General features: G+C 38.4%; 3 protein-coding genes across 4 annotated transcripts; 2 read left to right on the plus strand and 1 right to left on the minus strand.

The window, feature by feature from the left end:
- Positions 1-741: 741 nt before the first annotated feature.
- LOC135648846 (probable xyloglucan endotransglucosylase/hydrolase protein 32) lies at positions 742-3901 on the plus strand. Its single transcript, XM_065166818.1, has 5 exons — positions 742-1781; positions 2140-2281; positions 2367-2467; positions 2553-2770; positions 3245-3901. The coding sequence occupies exons 1-5, from the start codon at positions 1416-1418 to the stop codon at positions 3609-3611; spliced, it is 1194 nt and encodes a 397-aa protein (XP_065022890.1). The 5' UTR covers positions 742-1415; the 3' UTR covers positions 3612-3901.
- A 2477-nt stretch (positions 3902-6378) lies between these two features.
- Positions 6379-10259, plus strand: LOC103998521 (uncharacterized). The gene is made up of 4 exons (XM_009420008.3): positions 6379-6489; positions 6609-6686; positions 8012-8104; positions 9916-10259. The coding sequence occupies exons 1-4, from the start codon at positions 6487-6489 to the stop codon at positions 9985-9987; spliced, it is 246 nt and encodes an 81-aa protein (XP_009418283.3). The 5' UTR covers positions 6379-6486; the 3' UTR covers positions 9988-10259.
- Positions 10260-11109: 850 nt separating this feature from the next.
- Positions 11110-15971, minus strand: LOC135584460 (serine carboxypeptidase-like 51). 2 transcript variants are annotated; one of them, XM_065167652.1, is made up of 13 exons: positions 15729-15971; positions 15562-15656; positions 15370-15477; positions 15047-15287; positions 14920-14963; positions 14759-14826; positions 14567-14672; positions 14275-14468; positions 14106-14175; positions 13973-14023; positions 12556-12608; positions 12317-12452; positions 11110-11467 (listed from the first exon to the last, which is right to left on the minus strand). In XM_065167652.1, the coding sequence occupies exons 1-13, from the start codon at positions 15865-15867 to the stop codon at positions 11393-11395; spliced, it is 1380 nt and encodes a 459-aa protein (XP_065023724.1). In that variant the 5' UTR covers positions 15868-15971; the 3' UTR covers positions 11110-11392. The 2 variants fall into 2 exon arrangements, with proteins under 2 accessions (XP_065023724.1, XP_065023725.1); XM_065167653.1 differs by lacking the exons at positions 11110-11467; positions 12317-12452; positions 12556-12608 and adding an exon at positions 12625-13628.
- Positions 15972-16880: the final 909 nt, after the last annotated feature.

Below are 16880 nucleotides of genomic sequence, written 5' to 3' on the forward strand. Positions count from 1 at the left end.
TTGTTATAGATAGTTTACAAGATGCTAGAAAGAATAAAGGAACCTAAGTTACTAAACTCACACTCTAAATTCCTCACTGCTCACTTTAAAACATCATATTAAACATTATATAGGTGGCTATTTGGGCCTCATGACATGCATCTATGATATTCATAATTTTTTTAAACAAATTTAAAATTACTATTGTGACTCAATTTCAAAAGGTTCTCTTCGAGCCCTATACGATTGATAGAGTAGTCATCACCAAATATTTCAAACCAAAAACTATTATTTTAATAGTTTATATTCATTATTCTAAAAAATAAAAACTGATAAAATCGTAAAAAGAAGTATAACATCTAAAGTGATATAAAATTTTTTATAATTTGTAAGATCTTTTTACCTCTCATATTATTGGTACTAAATATCTCAATTGATTTAACCACATCTATAGGCTTTTTTATAATATATTTATATGCCGGTGTACACAATAAGAGGAGGATGGTGTTAAGACATCAAAGGAAAGAGCATGAAACATTACATTAGTAAAAATAAGGAATTAGGGTTGTTGAAGTTTTATTGATATTTTATTAATAAAAAATTGAAGTATTATGCTTGCCAATACTTATAATAGTTCGTACAGTCCGAGGAGTAATCGTTAATACTTCTGGTATGAACTCGACGGGGGCACGGGATTCTTCTTCTTCTTCGCGGAACGTCGTTGGCACACATGCAGGCGGCGGTCCCCAAAGGTGGTCCGGGCGGGCGAAGGGGCGTCCCCGCCGCCCCCGCCCCTCGCTCGCCCTTCACGAGCACCTGCGCGCGTCCTCCTCTCATAGCAGCCAAATTTTGTCGGCAGAGGCAACGGCGCACGTCGTCTTCTCTTCACCAACGTTAAGTTGGGCCAACGGCACTCTCCGCTAGCTGCTGTGTCCGCACCCTGCCGCCCTGCATGGGTATCGGCGAAAGCAAACAGTAGCGTTCGCATCATGAGCTCACACGCCTCGCTTCATGCTTTGATTCCTTCTCCCCCAACGGCTACTTTGCACTGGTTTTGTAGTGTAGCAGGTAGGTACGTAGAACCGATACAGTGAGTGAGAGATGCCGTAGTCAATGGCGAATGATCCTACTTGTGATGCCGTAGACCATGAAGCTCTGTTTGGGGTTCTCTGGATACAGTCGATGGAGAACAAGAACAACAACAAGTAGGTCGGAGAAGCATTGAATAGATCTGTTAGACAAATGGCACACTTTCGCATTAATGCTTGGTGATTTAGGAGCGCAGCTGCAAGTCTTGCTGACTTTATGAGCCCCTAGGAAAAGTGAGCAGGGCATCATCTCAAGTACAAGAAATTAGTTGACATTAAAGATGATCGATTGAGCTGCCTTTTGCAGTGGTCATCCTCCGTTCCTTCACCCTTTCCACTAAAGCGTTCATGGCGATGTTCATGGGCAAGTCACATGAGCCCTCGGCCAACAAGGTCAACATGGTGGAAGAGGTGCTCATCATTGTGGGAGGAGCAACAGTGGCACTGCTGCAGCAACAACAACAAAGGCTCACCAAGCTGATACTGCTGCTTCACCAAAATCTACCACTAGCTGTGGTGGTGTGCAATTACTGGAGCTTATCTACTCCTCAAACAGGCACTGGCCCGGGAACAGTAGAAGAGCGAGAACAAAATGGGGTGAAGGGGCAATGTGAGGGGTCAAGGAAGTCAGATAAAAATGATTGGCCACGAGCCAAGATAGCACAAAAATGGGAGGACTTCCCCGCAAGCTTACAAGCCATTGCTGTGCTACAGGTACGAAACCTCCCATCTCCCACCACCTCCTCTCCCTTTCCATAGGGAGCCCCAGCCAAGTTAAAAATAGGGATGAGAAGGGGGTGTAGGAACACAGTAGTGCTTCCTCTTAACCATGAAGCCTCGGATCTCATTACCTCTTTTACTCCATTTCTACCCAACCCATTAAGTTGTTTGCCCCAGCTCTGTCCACTGTCACACTCCCCCCAGTATTAGTCTTATCTTGCTGTAGGAGCTGGAGTCTTTCTATTTACTTCATCTGTTTCCATCTTTTTGCCTCGCATAACTCTCAGCCTCCATGGCTCTTTTGTTTGTGCCATTCCTTGTGCTTCTCATGCTGCGTTGGAGCAACGCCCAGCCTTCTCCTGGTTACTACCCGAGCTACAGGTTCAGGCCTCTGCGAGGCTTCTACCGGGGGTTCAACAATCTTTGGGGTCCCGAGCACCAAACGGTCTCGGGAGACCAGTCTTCGGTCACGATTTGGCTCGACAGGAACTCAGGTCAGCTTCCTCTCCTCTTTGATGCTTGAATCTTCTCTGATATCAGCTGCTCATGCATGCTCTGCTAATGCGCCAATGGTGACAGGAAGTGGATTCAAATCTATTCGCCCATTTCGTAATGGGTATTTTGGCACATCAATCAAGCTTCAACCTGGCTACACTGCAGGAGTGATCACAGCTTTTTATGTGAGCAACCTTCAAATCTCTTTCACTCAAAAGTTGGCCTTTTTTGTTCTCCACTTTTGTGTGAGCAACCTTGATTTCTCCCCAGCTTTCGAACAACCAAGCGCATCCTGGATTCCACGATGAGGTGGACATCGAGTTCCTGGGAACTACGCCCGGGAAGCCATACACACTGCAGACAAATGTGTACGTGAGAGGAAGCGGCGACGGCAGGATCATCGGCAGGGAGGTGAAGTTCCACCTCTGGTTTGATCCTACTGCTGGGTTTCACAACTACGCCATCCTGTGGAACCCAAACGAGATCATGTAAGCAAAAGCTTGACTGGACTCCATGGCTTTACTGAATCTTCTGCGCTACCATCCATGAATCATACAAGCCAAAAGCAAATCTTTTAACAAGATTTTAGTGTCGGTATACTACAAAGTAGCTTTGGACAATATTAATGGGCAACGCACATCACTGCACTGTGTTAACAGTGGCAGGGGAGTACATGCCGTCGACATGATATTGGTGGCCACCAAATGAACAGTAGATTTGCAATTTGGGAATAACTTAAAAGGGAGTACTTGTACTGCCTTCCAAGCCAAACAGAGCGCGTACGGGTCCGACTCCATTGGACTTGATGCTCCTCCGCTGTAACATCCATTTTGGGATGTCCAGTTTAAGACACCGTCACTAATTATCACTCATTTAGCTGATGGGATACGTAGATTCTTCCCGTTCGATCGATGTCTCCATCAGTGACGACCTCATGGCTGGCTATCTCTCACCATCTACAGCTTCTTCGTCGACGACATACCGATACGGCGGTACCCGAGGAAGAACGCCGGCGCGACGTTCCCGCTGCGGCCGATGTGGCTGTACGGGTCGATCTGGGACGCGTCGTCGTGGGCCACCGAGGACGGCAAGTACAAGGCGGACTACCGGTACCAGCCGTTCGTGGCGCGGTTCACCCGGTTCGTCGTCCGCGGGTGCACGGCGTTCGCGCCGCTGCTTTGTCAACCGGTGCCCTCCTCGTGGCACGGCGACGGGCTCAGCCGCCGCCAGTACGCGGCCATGCAGTGGGCGCAGCGGTACTACCTTGTCTACAACTACTGCAAGGATCCCAAGCGGGACCATTCGCTGACGCCCGAGTGCTGGAGCTGAAGGAGCCACAGAACCATGAAAGCATTTCTGCAAACACCTTTATTCCTTGTTGCTAGATGCCATAAGAGGCTACGTATTCTACAAGACAGTGATGTAATAGTTTTTCCTGCCGCTACATTCTACTATAGTTATGCTGAAGACAATAAAAAGGGAAAAAAGGAGGGCAAAGGGCCAGAGAGAGAAGCAAAAGAGAAGGAGAAAAAGGCAATGGGTTTGTAGTGCAGTATATAGTGTTAGATTTGTCTTGCTCACTTGTCATATCTTCTGGAATCAATTACGTTGAGAGAGCATGACATGACTTTAAAGGCTTGTGATTGGTTGTGCAGTAACCATCTTTAGATTAGCTCTCTAGAGGCCTGTGCATATAGCTCAAGATACATGAGATTATAAACCTTAATAATATATCTTATTGTAAGATCATTGAGGGATCTATCACTAAAAATTGGAGAATTTTTTAGTCAATCCCACGACAACTCAAGTTGACCTTGAGTCGAAACTTTTCAGATATCAACAAAAAAAGCAGTAAAAATTTGATTCAATTGGACTATAGATGCATCAGAAACAATATAAATCAAACTGATGTGAACCCTTACAACACTTATCTACAAATTACAAAATAGAGAAACCTATATGTATCTTGAAGCCCTCTCACACCCATGTAAGTGTACTGCAGAACTCTTGTGAAAGCTGGTAGCAAAACATATCTACCCATCAGAAAAATAGAGTAATCTACAGTGCATCACCAAAGTCCTCTTAGATCACGTAAATGTACTGCATAACTTTTTTGTGTAGCTGTTTGCGACACTTATCTACAAAAGCAGAAAATATAGAAACCTACATGTATCCGACCAGCCCTCTTAGATCATGCAAGTCCACTGCACAACACTAGTGTAGCTGTTTGCGACACTTCCTACACACCACAAAAGAAAAACCATGCAAAGTGCACTGAAGAAAAGTCCTCTCAGATTCTTGAAGTGCACTTCAAAATTCCTTGTGTAGCTGTATGCAACAATCATGTGCAAACCAGAAATTAGAGCAACCTACATGTACTCTAAGGTCCCAGATGACGGAATGCATGGAAGAACTCTTTTGGCTCGTAAGCTTTGTTCAGATCATCTCCCAGAGCATATTTAGAGGAATCATGCTGCTCGCATACAGTAGCACCACGTGCCCTGGGCTCCTCTCACAGTGTCTTCTTTTATCAAATGGGAGGCCAAGCTAGGGTAAAGAGTACCTGCACACCCTAAAAGCTGCGGGACCAATCTATTCTTCCACTCATTCATCACTGTGCTTGGAGTAATATAATTGAAGCCATGTTTCCAGACAAAATGATGAAGAGAATCTTCTTAAGCTTAGTGGCCAGACATGGGAAGAAAAATCATGCAGCATGTAATCCAGAAATGCTGACAACAATAATGCATGCAGAGGTTGTGATTGGCTAGTCTTCTGTATACAAATGGAGAATGGTTGCTGGAATATTTTCTTTTAGATTCTGAAGAATATAATGCAATGAATGCAAAGGTGAAGAATGCTTGGGATAACAGCTTCTTATCATGCAAATTTCCATCCCAATGGGCATCTAAGCACAGATTTTTGTAGTAATTTACAGTCTACTAATTGTTATTGCAGTTAATTCACTTTTTGTGTTGCAGGCAAGCATGATACAACACAGAAATTTTTTTCTTTTTTTATCCAAATAAAATTACATTTATTTATGTATCCATTTTGATAAATAGTTTTCATATTTATACCTCCAGGATTCCAGGGAAAACCCTATACTTGCATACATATCTGCTTCGTAATTAATCTCCATCAAATGATTGTTATTAGTTTGATAGACAGAAATCTTGAAACTCTTAGCTCATAAAAATGATTTTTAAAACCTCCTCTATTGACTTTTGTGATGGTAAAAGACCTAATATTCTAGGTATTATATACAATTCAAATTAACTACTAGAGGTGATTAACTTGAGTTTTTTTTGGATGAATATAACAAAAGAAGCATAAATATAAGCATCTTAAAATTTGTGCGTATATATATTAAGAAAATAAAATATTATATATATATATATATATATATATATATATTTGTGTGTGTGTATGTATGTATGTATACGTATATATGTATATATGTATATGTATATGTATATATATACATATACATATATGTATACATATATATATACATATATATATATATATTTATATTTATATGTATATATATATTTATATATGTATGTATGTATACATATATATATTTATGTATATATATATATATGTATATGTATATATATGTATATACAGTTGAAATGCCTTCACAATGTGGATGGAAATTGTAAACTATATTAAATAAATTTTGGTAATCTTGTATGTATTATTTGTCCTAAAATTTTTGAGATATAGAATAAATACAGCGAATGATTGATGGTCAAGAGAATATTAGATATTATTAATCAATACCAAAATCTAAAAATGATTTGTTAAGAGTCCTATTTATAAGAGCAAATTGATGAATCTATTTTTATAAAATTAATTCAAAATTTAGTTTGTTTAATTTTTGAAATATATCTTTCGAATATTATTATATTATTTTTTGAACTATGTAAATAAATATATTTCCAAGTGATTTTTTTTTAAAAAAAATAGGTATATTTTTTATTTATTTAGTATAGATTTTTATTAAGTATGTAGATACAATTATTCAAACGTTACATATTACGTGGCCCATGGACGGGCTATATCGAGTCTGACAACGGCCCACATTGCACTCAATCCCCAACTTCGCGTCTCAACTTCCGTCGATTTTGACCTATTTCATACCTCAGAGCACTCGACAGGAAACACCTGCGAAGCGGAATCGAGAGGAGTGCGGAAGATGGTGAGGGCACAATTTATTTGAACTTTGTCAACGTGATTTCCGAAAATCTCTCTCTTTCCCTTAGAAAAGGAAGAATCTTTGGATTCGCTCAGTATTGTCTTTTGTGATCGAGATTGCAGGTGTGCTTGGCGTGCTTGTTGCCCCTCTTCTTGATTCCGGTGGTCAATGCTTTGCCTTTGCTCTTCGACGTCATTGTCGTGAGTGATCTTCTCTTCCGATTCTTCCTGTTTCGTATGCGTCAAAATTCCTTTCCTCTGGAAATTTCGAGCGGTATCGTGTGCGTTTGATGATTATGCAAAATTTTATTTTTCGATTTAGTTTTAGTTTATGTTGTCTTCTATTCCTTTCTAAATCGTGCGGCAATCTACATTTTAGTTTTCTTTTTGTTAAATTGTGGTCTCTTATTCTAGTCTATTCGAAGATTTTGGTACTTATTGCCTAAACGTTTGTCTTTGTTGAAGGTTTCTCCCATCCGTTCTACTTCTTTTTTAATTATTTTCAAGTAAACCCTATCCATAAATCTCTGTCTATGAAGAACTAAGGGTAAAGGTTCGTGCTTTTAATTCATGGAATCATATTATATAATACGTTAATTACTTTTTTAAAAAGAAGAGAAAGAAGGATCCTAATATTTTTTTTCAGCAGACTATAGCAGGCTCATCTTGTGTCCTGTTCTTGTTTGTCTTAGTGATTTAATATATACTATTTCTGTGAAAAATCTGATGTAACTATCAACTTTATATCAAATAAGTTAATGAAGAAGTATAGTTTATTGAACTATATAATGATGCTATTCTTTTACGATTTTTGGTTTTCCTTCAAATGCTAATGACCAATATGAGTGTTTATTTGGGTCGAAATTTAGCAAACTGCAGCTTACTTCGCCAAATTGTCTATCATATGCTTTGTTGATAGCATTTCTTGCCTAGTCCATTCATTTGTATGGTAAACAACAGGGCATAGAGTTGAGGAATACTTTTCTGCAGCCACACTGCGAAATCTTTTTGAGATATTTGCAAAGGACAAACTGGATGAACTAGACTCAGACATTAAGTAATAGTTAATAAAGAAATTTCTTCACAGTAGTGGTAGTGACATTAAAGGCAGTTTCAGTAAATATTAGTTCACATATTGCATTTCAGTAAATCTATCTCTGCCAAGTAATATGGTGGCATACAAACCATTTATGGTTCTCTAAGTTCACTGGTAATTTAGACAGTATGTAAATGAAATTTAGAGAATAAGATTACGAATTTGTCCCTTTTGGTGTTTCATACTATCATAATTCCCTTACTACAATCCATCTCATTCATGTATTTGTATAAAATGGATATTGTTATTGGATGTTACTGAAGATAAATATAACTGACAGCACATTTGACAGCATTGTTGTACTTGAAGGATTTGCAGTAGCTGTAGTTTCTATGCCAGATATTGGAACATATTCATTCTACCTGTTGATTCTTTCTATATATCTTATCTTGAGGATTACTAATGTATATTCTTCTTCACACTATTACAGGGTAAAATTTATCATCTTTTTGGATGGGAATACAGAAAGCCTGAAAGGGTGCCACCTGCTTGTCCTTACAAGCCTGCATCCAAGAAAAATGGAGTACGTAGGCTAATGATTCTGCTTTAATAGTGTATATATTATTGAAGAGTTAGATTTAAACTTCTTAGTTGATTTACAATGACAAGCTATAACTCCTACCAAGGTAAAGTCATATTGGCACAATGCAACCAATGCCATATGTAATATAAATCTCTTTAGAGAATGCGAGACTATTGTGTTGTGATGTGGGATTGTTTTTCCATTTTGGCTCTTATAACTTGTAATTTTTTCTGTCTCAAAGCTATTCCGACATGTAAGGAAAGTATGGCAGTTTGCTTCTTGGTTGCATAAGCTAGATTGGAACTTCTCACTCACCAATTGACCTTCTAGTTTAACATAATCCACTTTCTTTATATTTATTTTGCATAAAATTTAGCACAATGTATGAATGTTGAGAATTTGAAGTTGTTTGAAAAGTTCATCATGGATCTATCTTGGAATTCTGTTCTGTTGCCAATTTTTTTATAATATGGGTTTAATTTGGTAGAAAACTAGTTATTTTGGTGTGGTCAGGGGTAACAATTGGATGCAAGGGGATTTCCTGTACACAATAAGGCTTAAGCCATTTTTGTTAGCTACTGGCTTGACCTTAAGACGTTAAACTGGTGCTATATACCATAGTTGCCAATTAGGCTGATGAGTGCATGGGTTATCTAGTCTATATGCTTTGGAATGTTTAAAACCAATGGCTAACCATGTGTAAAATGGAAATTATGGTCAAGTTATAAAGAAAGACGTCCCTTATTTCCATACTTGACTAGATAACATTTTTTGGGAAAAATATTATATTGCAAACAATTATGATGTGATTAGCATTGGTAATGTTTATTATATTGAATGAATACTTTCCTTTTTTTTCCTCTATTCTCATGTCGATCTTTTTTTCGTGCATCTGAAGAAAATAGTTGTGATTTTCTAATTAAGGGATGAGACGTTAACAGAGTACTGTTGCATTTGCCACAAGGAAGTTTTCATTAAGATTGGTCCAGCCTGATTTAGCAATTTCATATTTAAAATGTACAATGGATGCAGAGTACTGCCTCAATCTTTTATGATTAGCATTTAAAAATTATAGAACACTCTGTTTATGCAGCTATAATATTACTATAAGTTCTTTATCCTATGGATGCACAACGATCATATCAATGTTCAAAATGAATGTAGTAACTAATACTACCAATTGTTGAGGATGATCAAAACATCAGTAGCTGACTCCATAGTTATTTTGAATTAATAGCCAGTCATCGTGTGGAGAGAGGTCGATGAGTGCATCAAATGCACTAGTATCTAAGTTGACCAAGTGAAAGTTGTTTGTATTATCTTTGGTTCACCAAAAATACTTATGTGTTCTCCCCTTCCTGGAAATATTAAATCATAACATCCTTGTTTACAAATTTATTTTTCAGTTTTTAGCTTCTGGATATTCCAGAACCTCCAGTAAATAGAGTATTCTGAGGCATTGGCCAATGATTATTTTCCCCTCTTTTGTCGCCTTTATTATTTCGAATGGAAATTTTCTGTTGCTTGAAGTGTGCATTCATATTTTTAACTCTGTAGTCAGAGCTACAACAGTTATTTTAACAGCTCACTACTAGAGAGCTTCAACTTATCAGTAGAGAACATAAGTTCCTTTGCCATTTGCATGTTCAGTTTAGATCCTGAAGAATGTTCTTATATTACCGAACATTGAAAACAGGCCATTTTATGCTCTCTATATGGGGAAAAAGAAGTGATTGTGGAAAACTTGTCTTCGTGTGATTTTTTCTGTTTCTAATCCTATGCTATCTATTCAATCCTGGTTTGTGTTGCAGGATCTAAATGAGACAGAGAATCAAGTGGAACCACCAAAGTCTGCCGCAGAATCAAGTGACAAAAAAGACTAAAGTTGCAGCAAACTGACTTTTCTCGACACGGTGCCAATTTTAAAGCTGTAGAAACATATTTATCTGCAATTTGTTGTTCCAACTGATTCACGTTACCAACTAGCTGAAATAAATCTGTGGACTTGTTCTGAAACATCTTTTGAATGTGATGAAGACATGATGTAAATTGTCTTCAGGAGAACAACTTATGTTACTCGGTAGAACAGTAATATCATTCATGATGTAAATATCAACTAGAACGGAGGTGGACAAGAAATGAACCCTTGTGGGTCTCTAGGAGTGCACCGAAGTTCAACTTGGTCTGTGACTTGTGATGTTGTGGTTTCTGTTAACACTTGGAAACATATACATGTATCTAATTCTTGCATAAAGATTCTGAAACTGAATCTGACATGAAAAAAATCTATTTGCTTAGTTAGATCTTTCTTTTTCTATTTTGTTGTTGTGGGGAATCTCCATAACAAGTCTCCTTTTTATTAATTTGAACTCTACTGAATTAAGTACCCATAGGTTGAGAGACTATTTTCATAGTTGGAGGTCCTCTGTCTTCCTTTCATCATATTTTGGTTAAGATTAGCCAGAAGCTAATCTCCTGGCACAGAACACTGCAGGATATGTTACCTAGAGAATCTTCAGCCAGCCAGCGCTCAAAAATTGTTCGTTTACAAAAACAAAAAACAAAAAAATAAAAGGTCAACTTCTCAGATTAAAGTTGATTTTTTATGTTCTACCTGAAGTTAAAAAGATTATTCATCAAAAGGGTGGTGGTATTTCTGTTGAAAAAATAAAACTATGTCACATTAAATTGTTTGGTTAACTTCAAAATATCTAAAGCTCTATGAAACCCTGCTCGTCTTATCGAACCAGTTTATCACTTTCGATGCATCAGATTGCACCAATAAGATCTGAAGGTGTTTCTCCGTGGCACGTTTTAAAGCAAAGCTTGATGTTGCTGTCATAACCTACATAACATAACCTTTGAATTCAGCAATGAATCTTCTTGATCTTGGCGTAGGAGTTAAAATGTTGTTGGTGCAGGTTATTAATACCAATTTCCATTTTCTGAATGAAATCAGCACCACCTCAAAGTTTCAATAGAATAATCCATCATTAGCTCTTTGTTTAATCAATCAACATGAATGATTGAAACCTCCCACATTTATTGTATTTTATTTCCATTTGGTATTCGTCCAAATGTACAGATTCAGACCCACCAAAACATTGATTGATAATTCGATTCAAACAGCTCCTCTTTTTGCTTCCCCTTCTTCCACTAAAGCAACATGAAATGAAGATGCACCACGGAATGGATAGGAACTTTCTGCTTGCCATGGATGCTGTTTTTGTATTAGCATTCCATCCTTTATTCCTCCTCCCATGTGAACCAGCAAACATTTTTCATCTTCTAGGAAGAAACAGCAGGAGAGTGGGTGATGGCAGCAATCATCTGCAGTGAAATGCAAGGCTGGTCCACAGGTACCTGCATAGAGAAGATCACAGTTTGTTCTGAGAGGAAAAAGAAAGGCATCATCTGTCCTTGTAGTATGTTGTTGAAGCTGTGTTCATCTTCAGCAACTGTGTTAAAAAAAAAAAAAAACTAATCATTCTAGTGCTGAACTCATCACTGCACGACTCCTAAGAACAATAATGAAACTTGGTAGCCGGGGGACCATGGCTTGTTGAAAGATTACCAGAAGTGACCAAGAAGAACAGGCCATGGCCATGCAGGAGAGAGGAGGCAGACAGCAGAGAGCAGCACCACAAGAAGATTTTTGGACTCTTTCTCTTGGGAGAAATGGGACTTGATGAGTTACAAATGCATGCAAATCAAGTGTTGTGAAACAAGTGCATGCAGTGAAATTACCAATCGCTAGTGTACATAGTACTGTCACTTGCTTTATTTGGTCAACAAATTATAATATGTTACGAGTAGATTTCTTCTCTTGGTCAATCCAAAGGTACATGCAGAGTGCAGGGAGCACTATAAGAAGATTTTGGACTCTCTTTCTTGGGAGACATGAGACTTCATGAGTTATAAATGCATGGAAATAAGTGCATGCTGTGGAAATACCAGTCAGCAGCGTACACAGGATTGTCACCTGCTTTCTTTGGCCAAGAAATTATAATCTGTTTTGAAAGTATATGTTTTCTGTGTGGAGTGTAAACAATTGGAATGCTCTGAATCCTAATGTCCATGTGGAGTATATTCAATAAAATAATTGCACAACTGTTGTTCTAATCAAGATTCATTTTTCTTGTTTAAGATGTATGACAGTGTTGGTTGCCTTAGCGCTACTACAACACCATATGAAACAAAAAGAACACTTACAAAATGTCCAGCTCCAAGGATCCAATAGAAATGCAAGTTCTGATAAGACTTGAGGAAACCCTTGGTTATCTGTTCCCCACCATGGCAATATAAAGGCTTTCTATCCATGCTGTTGAATTGCTTTAGCCCCTTCCATCTGCAAAGGATTTGAAAGGTCATTCACTAAACTCAAGAACTGGACAAGGATTTGAAAGATAAGTCTAGAACAGGAAAGGTTAAAAGTGGTATATGATGCTCACTTCAGCTTCTGAACCCATGCCTCAGTGCCCTTGGTTGAACAAATCAGATCAACCTTCACATAGAATAAAGAACTCAGCATGAATCAGTTACAAGAAAAGATTCCTGCCTTTGTTAAGTAAATATTATTTTGACAAGAACTACAGATTATTTTTCATATCAAAAGGTGATGATGATAACAGTTGTTTACGCAGGGAAACACATTCCAGCAATCATAGCTAAAAGCTAACAAAAAAATCAAGAGAGAGAGAGAGAGAGAGAGAGAGGAATCACCTCAAATTCTTTGACATGTGAAGTGACTGTGGGTGTACCATAAAACTAATGTCAAACTGACTTGAGCCTAATAATTGACACCTCTCTTCCTCTAGAAATTCCATGCGTGGGAATCCAGATTGAGATATTAGTAAATTCATAATCAGATTCCACAACGGATCATCTTCATAGCACCGACATGTTGTGCAACTGGACAAAAAACCATTGCCATGTTCTCTCCTAAGATCAACTCATTAATTTCAATACATAAAATCCAGTTTGTGGCCCACTGGAATTATTGTTGCTCCAGTATTACTGCAGGGTCAAAACCTTTTGCCAACTTTGCAGAAGGTCTAATCTGACAACAATCTTGGCAGAAGGAGGATCAGAGCATTTAGAGAACAACACTCATCGATGAACTAAAAAACATTGTCTTTCTTCTATCATATCCCAGTTCATATTCTGTCTCTCTCAGAAAAACTGCAACACAAGTGCATCTCTTCCCGCTAATGTCACTGACGATCGATCCATAAGCAATTACTGAAACAGCACCTTTTACCAGTTTCCATAAATGTGTCTACAGTTTTTAAGAGTCCTAGCTTCAGATCTTATCATGAAGCAAGTACCTTGAGATGTTGTAGATAGATATCCTCGGAAACTTTCCTTCAATACAGAAACTGGGGCCAACAGAGGTTGTCTTCCACCTTATCCTTCTATTCTATGTTGTTTATATCACATTGTCTAATTTGCTAAATCTTGTGTTGCTTGCTCTAATTTGCATCTACTGTTCATCCTCGACTCACCACATCTTGAATTCAGCTTACTAGGAAAAAAAAGGCTCGAGTTAAATATATTGTTGGCACTACCTAATACAGCATTTTATCTAGTAATAAATGAGTGGTTTTTGAAGTTGGAACATTCCAAGCTTCTTAACCTTCAGCAAAAGCAGGTCATATATGTTCTTATTCAGGTTGGAATCATCAGATATAGTGGCAGAACAACTCCAAGAAAAAAATGACAAGCAAAAGCACCTCAATCTACTGCCAATATGGTCACCATCCAATAATTGGAGGATCAAATGGCTACCAGTATCTTAAAAGGTAAATGTTTCTTCTGTGGGTCACCGAAGGGGTAACAAGTAACAAGAAAATGGTGTGCAATTCTTACTTGTCCATTGTAGATGGTGACATTGATTCCCAGGGAAAGAAGCTCATCAACCTGCAAGAGTAAAAGTCGATTGCATTGGATATCATTTCCCTAATGTACTTGCTAAGGTATTTAATTTTGGGTGGTGGTCTACCTCCTTGATTCTTGGCTTCATGAAATCATTCGAAAGAGAATCAAACACGAGACCGGACTGTCCTCCCCAGCTGCAAGATCAATATTTGGTCAATTAAGCCCGTGTTTGATCTAATGCCATGAATTTGATAGCTTGTGTTCTCGGAATTGATCATAAAATTCGAACATACCTCACACTTCTTGGAATTATCTTCAGCTTTTCTCTGATGACACCATTCATGAAGCTTGAAGTATCAACAGCGGAGGTGGCAGCCTTGGAGCTCAGATATGTTGCATATGTCTCCATTGTCAGCTTCCTTGATTCCTGGACCTCCGTCTTCAACAGTGGATCACTCGCCGTATCCAATAAGAAATTATAGAAATCCTGTAAATTGAATTTTCAGTACAAACTCATGAACAATCTGGAGTGGAATTAATTGAAATCAACTTGTTTCTGTGTTCTACACTTGGAAAGCAACTCACAACATCATTACTGGCAGAACTGATGAAGCCCTCCAGCTGTCTCCATGAGTTCGTCGCTTCAACATTTCGACCTTCCTTAATCTCTTGTCTGATCCTTTCAGCAATACTGAAATTTTGTAACATTGCGAATCAGATCAGAGCACATCATGTAGGCAAACTAATCGATCGCTCCTTAAATTCAAAGAAGAGTACACGTTTGATTTCTCTGCATCTTTAACGTCAAGCCTTGAGACATCTCGAAGCAGAGGTCCCCAGGAGAACTGCATCACAAAATCATAGGAAAGAGGAATCATAATTTGGTCTAGAAATGGAATTATATCTTCTTAAGACAGCAAGAATCCATGAAGGCTTACCACATAATCTTCTGGTGACATCCAGCTATCAGCCAAAGCAACACCTGCTCACATACATCAAGCCACAGGAAATTGTATTCTTCCGTGATCTCAACCAGTGTAAGATGTGAAATAGAGAAGAGACTACCTCCAAGCTTGAGCTTCAATTCGCCGGCTTTAATGGCTTTGTGGATCGACAAGCCGACGGTCGCCGCAAACTTCCCTCCATAAGACTCTGCCACGATGAAGAGTGGGCTCTTCTGCCATGACTTGTTCTGGCCGTAGAGCTTCTTGAGAAGGGTAGTCAAGTCGACTGCTGCCTCCACATCGGTCTTCACGAGGAGGCTCTCGTCCTCCACATAGCTGAATCCTGTTCCTACCGGATTGTCCTGCGTTTTCCATGCAGCAGAAGGAAGAAGATGAAGCCACAACAGCAATGAGAACAAGTCGGAGATCGGGTAGAGGACTCACGACAAACAGAAGGTCTGCCTTGTGCAGCCATGTCGAATTCCGAGGCTTCAAACCCGTGTCCAATGGCCCGATCTCTTGGAAATTGCCAATCGCCACACCAGAGCCTCCCTTTCGCCATGGAAAGCCACAGCCATAGATCAGAATTCAGGTACTTAAGAGTCGCTTACAACAGTTGCGTTGAAGGAGAATTACAGGTCCACCCTGCAACCACAGCACTGTCGGCCACGGAGTGGAGCCACCGTCGACTCTTTGCGGGCTCCGGTAGTGCCACCAGAACATGCGCGCCTCTGCAGTAGAATTCAGCGCTCAACAGTGATCAAACGCAGAGAACGCAAGCAAATGGAGGATGAGGAAATTACTCGGTCGGACTTCGACGTAACCCCAATTCTCAGATCCATCGGCAGTGCCAGCGGCGATGGCGAGCTCGAAAGAGAGAAGAGAACAGCACAGGAGAAGCAGCAGTTGAGTAGAAACAGCAGAGGAAGACTTCGCCATCATAAAGAAGAAAAGTGTTAATGAGTCGATGAGATCCACCAAACCAACAACTACGTAGAGAGCAACGAAGAAGGTATCGAGAACTCCTATAGCTACAAGGAAGCTGATGAAACCACAGAAGACAACCACAACCACATATATATATATATATATATATATATATATATATATATATATATATATATATATTTATATTTATATTTATATATATATATATATATTTATATTTATATTTATTGCAGCTTTGGATTTATTTTTGATGTAGTTTTTAATGAAAAGAAAAGTTTCTTATATACATACAATTCATGGTTTGATTATGATTGAGTTGGAATACTGCCATAAAAGTGGGAGTTGGACATTGTTATTGGAAGAATATTTAATAGGGAAAAGTAAAAATTATGCAGAACATTGTCAATTCTGATTTAGGAGTTAATAACAACCAAACATGGAATGAATATGAATTGGTACATTCCAATTGCATTCATTTAGTTCATCAACTAAATGTATGGAGGAATTTGAGCATTCCAAGTCCAATTTAACAAATCTTAAAGTTGATTCTCCTTCCTATTTCAACTATGAACCAATTTGTTGTTAAAATTGGAAATAAATTGACAAAATAAAATGACCAAATTGCCCCACTGCATTCCTTGTTGTGTGTTTGGATTAAGAAAACTAACATAATTAATTATTTCAAAATATCTTTCACTAATAATAAGGCTTTTTATTTGAATTATATTATACTCGTAATATTTTATATTATTTTAATATCCATTATATCTCATAATTATACGTTACTTTATTGTTTTATGTTAGAAAGAAACTGGAAATCACATTTGATTGATGAGGAAAAGGAAGGAATGGTGATGAGACTCTCGTAATCCAACTATTAATAGCAGAAATTAATAATTTTCATTGTAATTCCTTCTCCGCTTTCCACGTTAGAAAAAGGCCAATTCATGCGTTAAAATCCTAACAAATCAATTCATGGATCGGTATATGACTGCAAACGTATGCTT

This window comes from Musa acuminata, chromosome BXJ3-9 (genome assembly GCF_036884655.1).
Source record: "Musa acuminata AAA Group cultivar baxijiao chromosome BXJ3-9, Cavendish_Baxijiao_AAA, whole genome shotgun sequence".
NCBI classification, from domain to species: domain Eukaryota; kingdom Viridiplantae; phylum Streptophyta; class Magnoliopsida; order Zingiberales; family Musaceae; genus Musa; species Musa acuminata.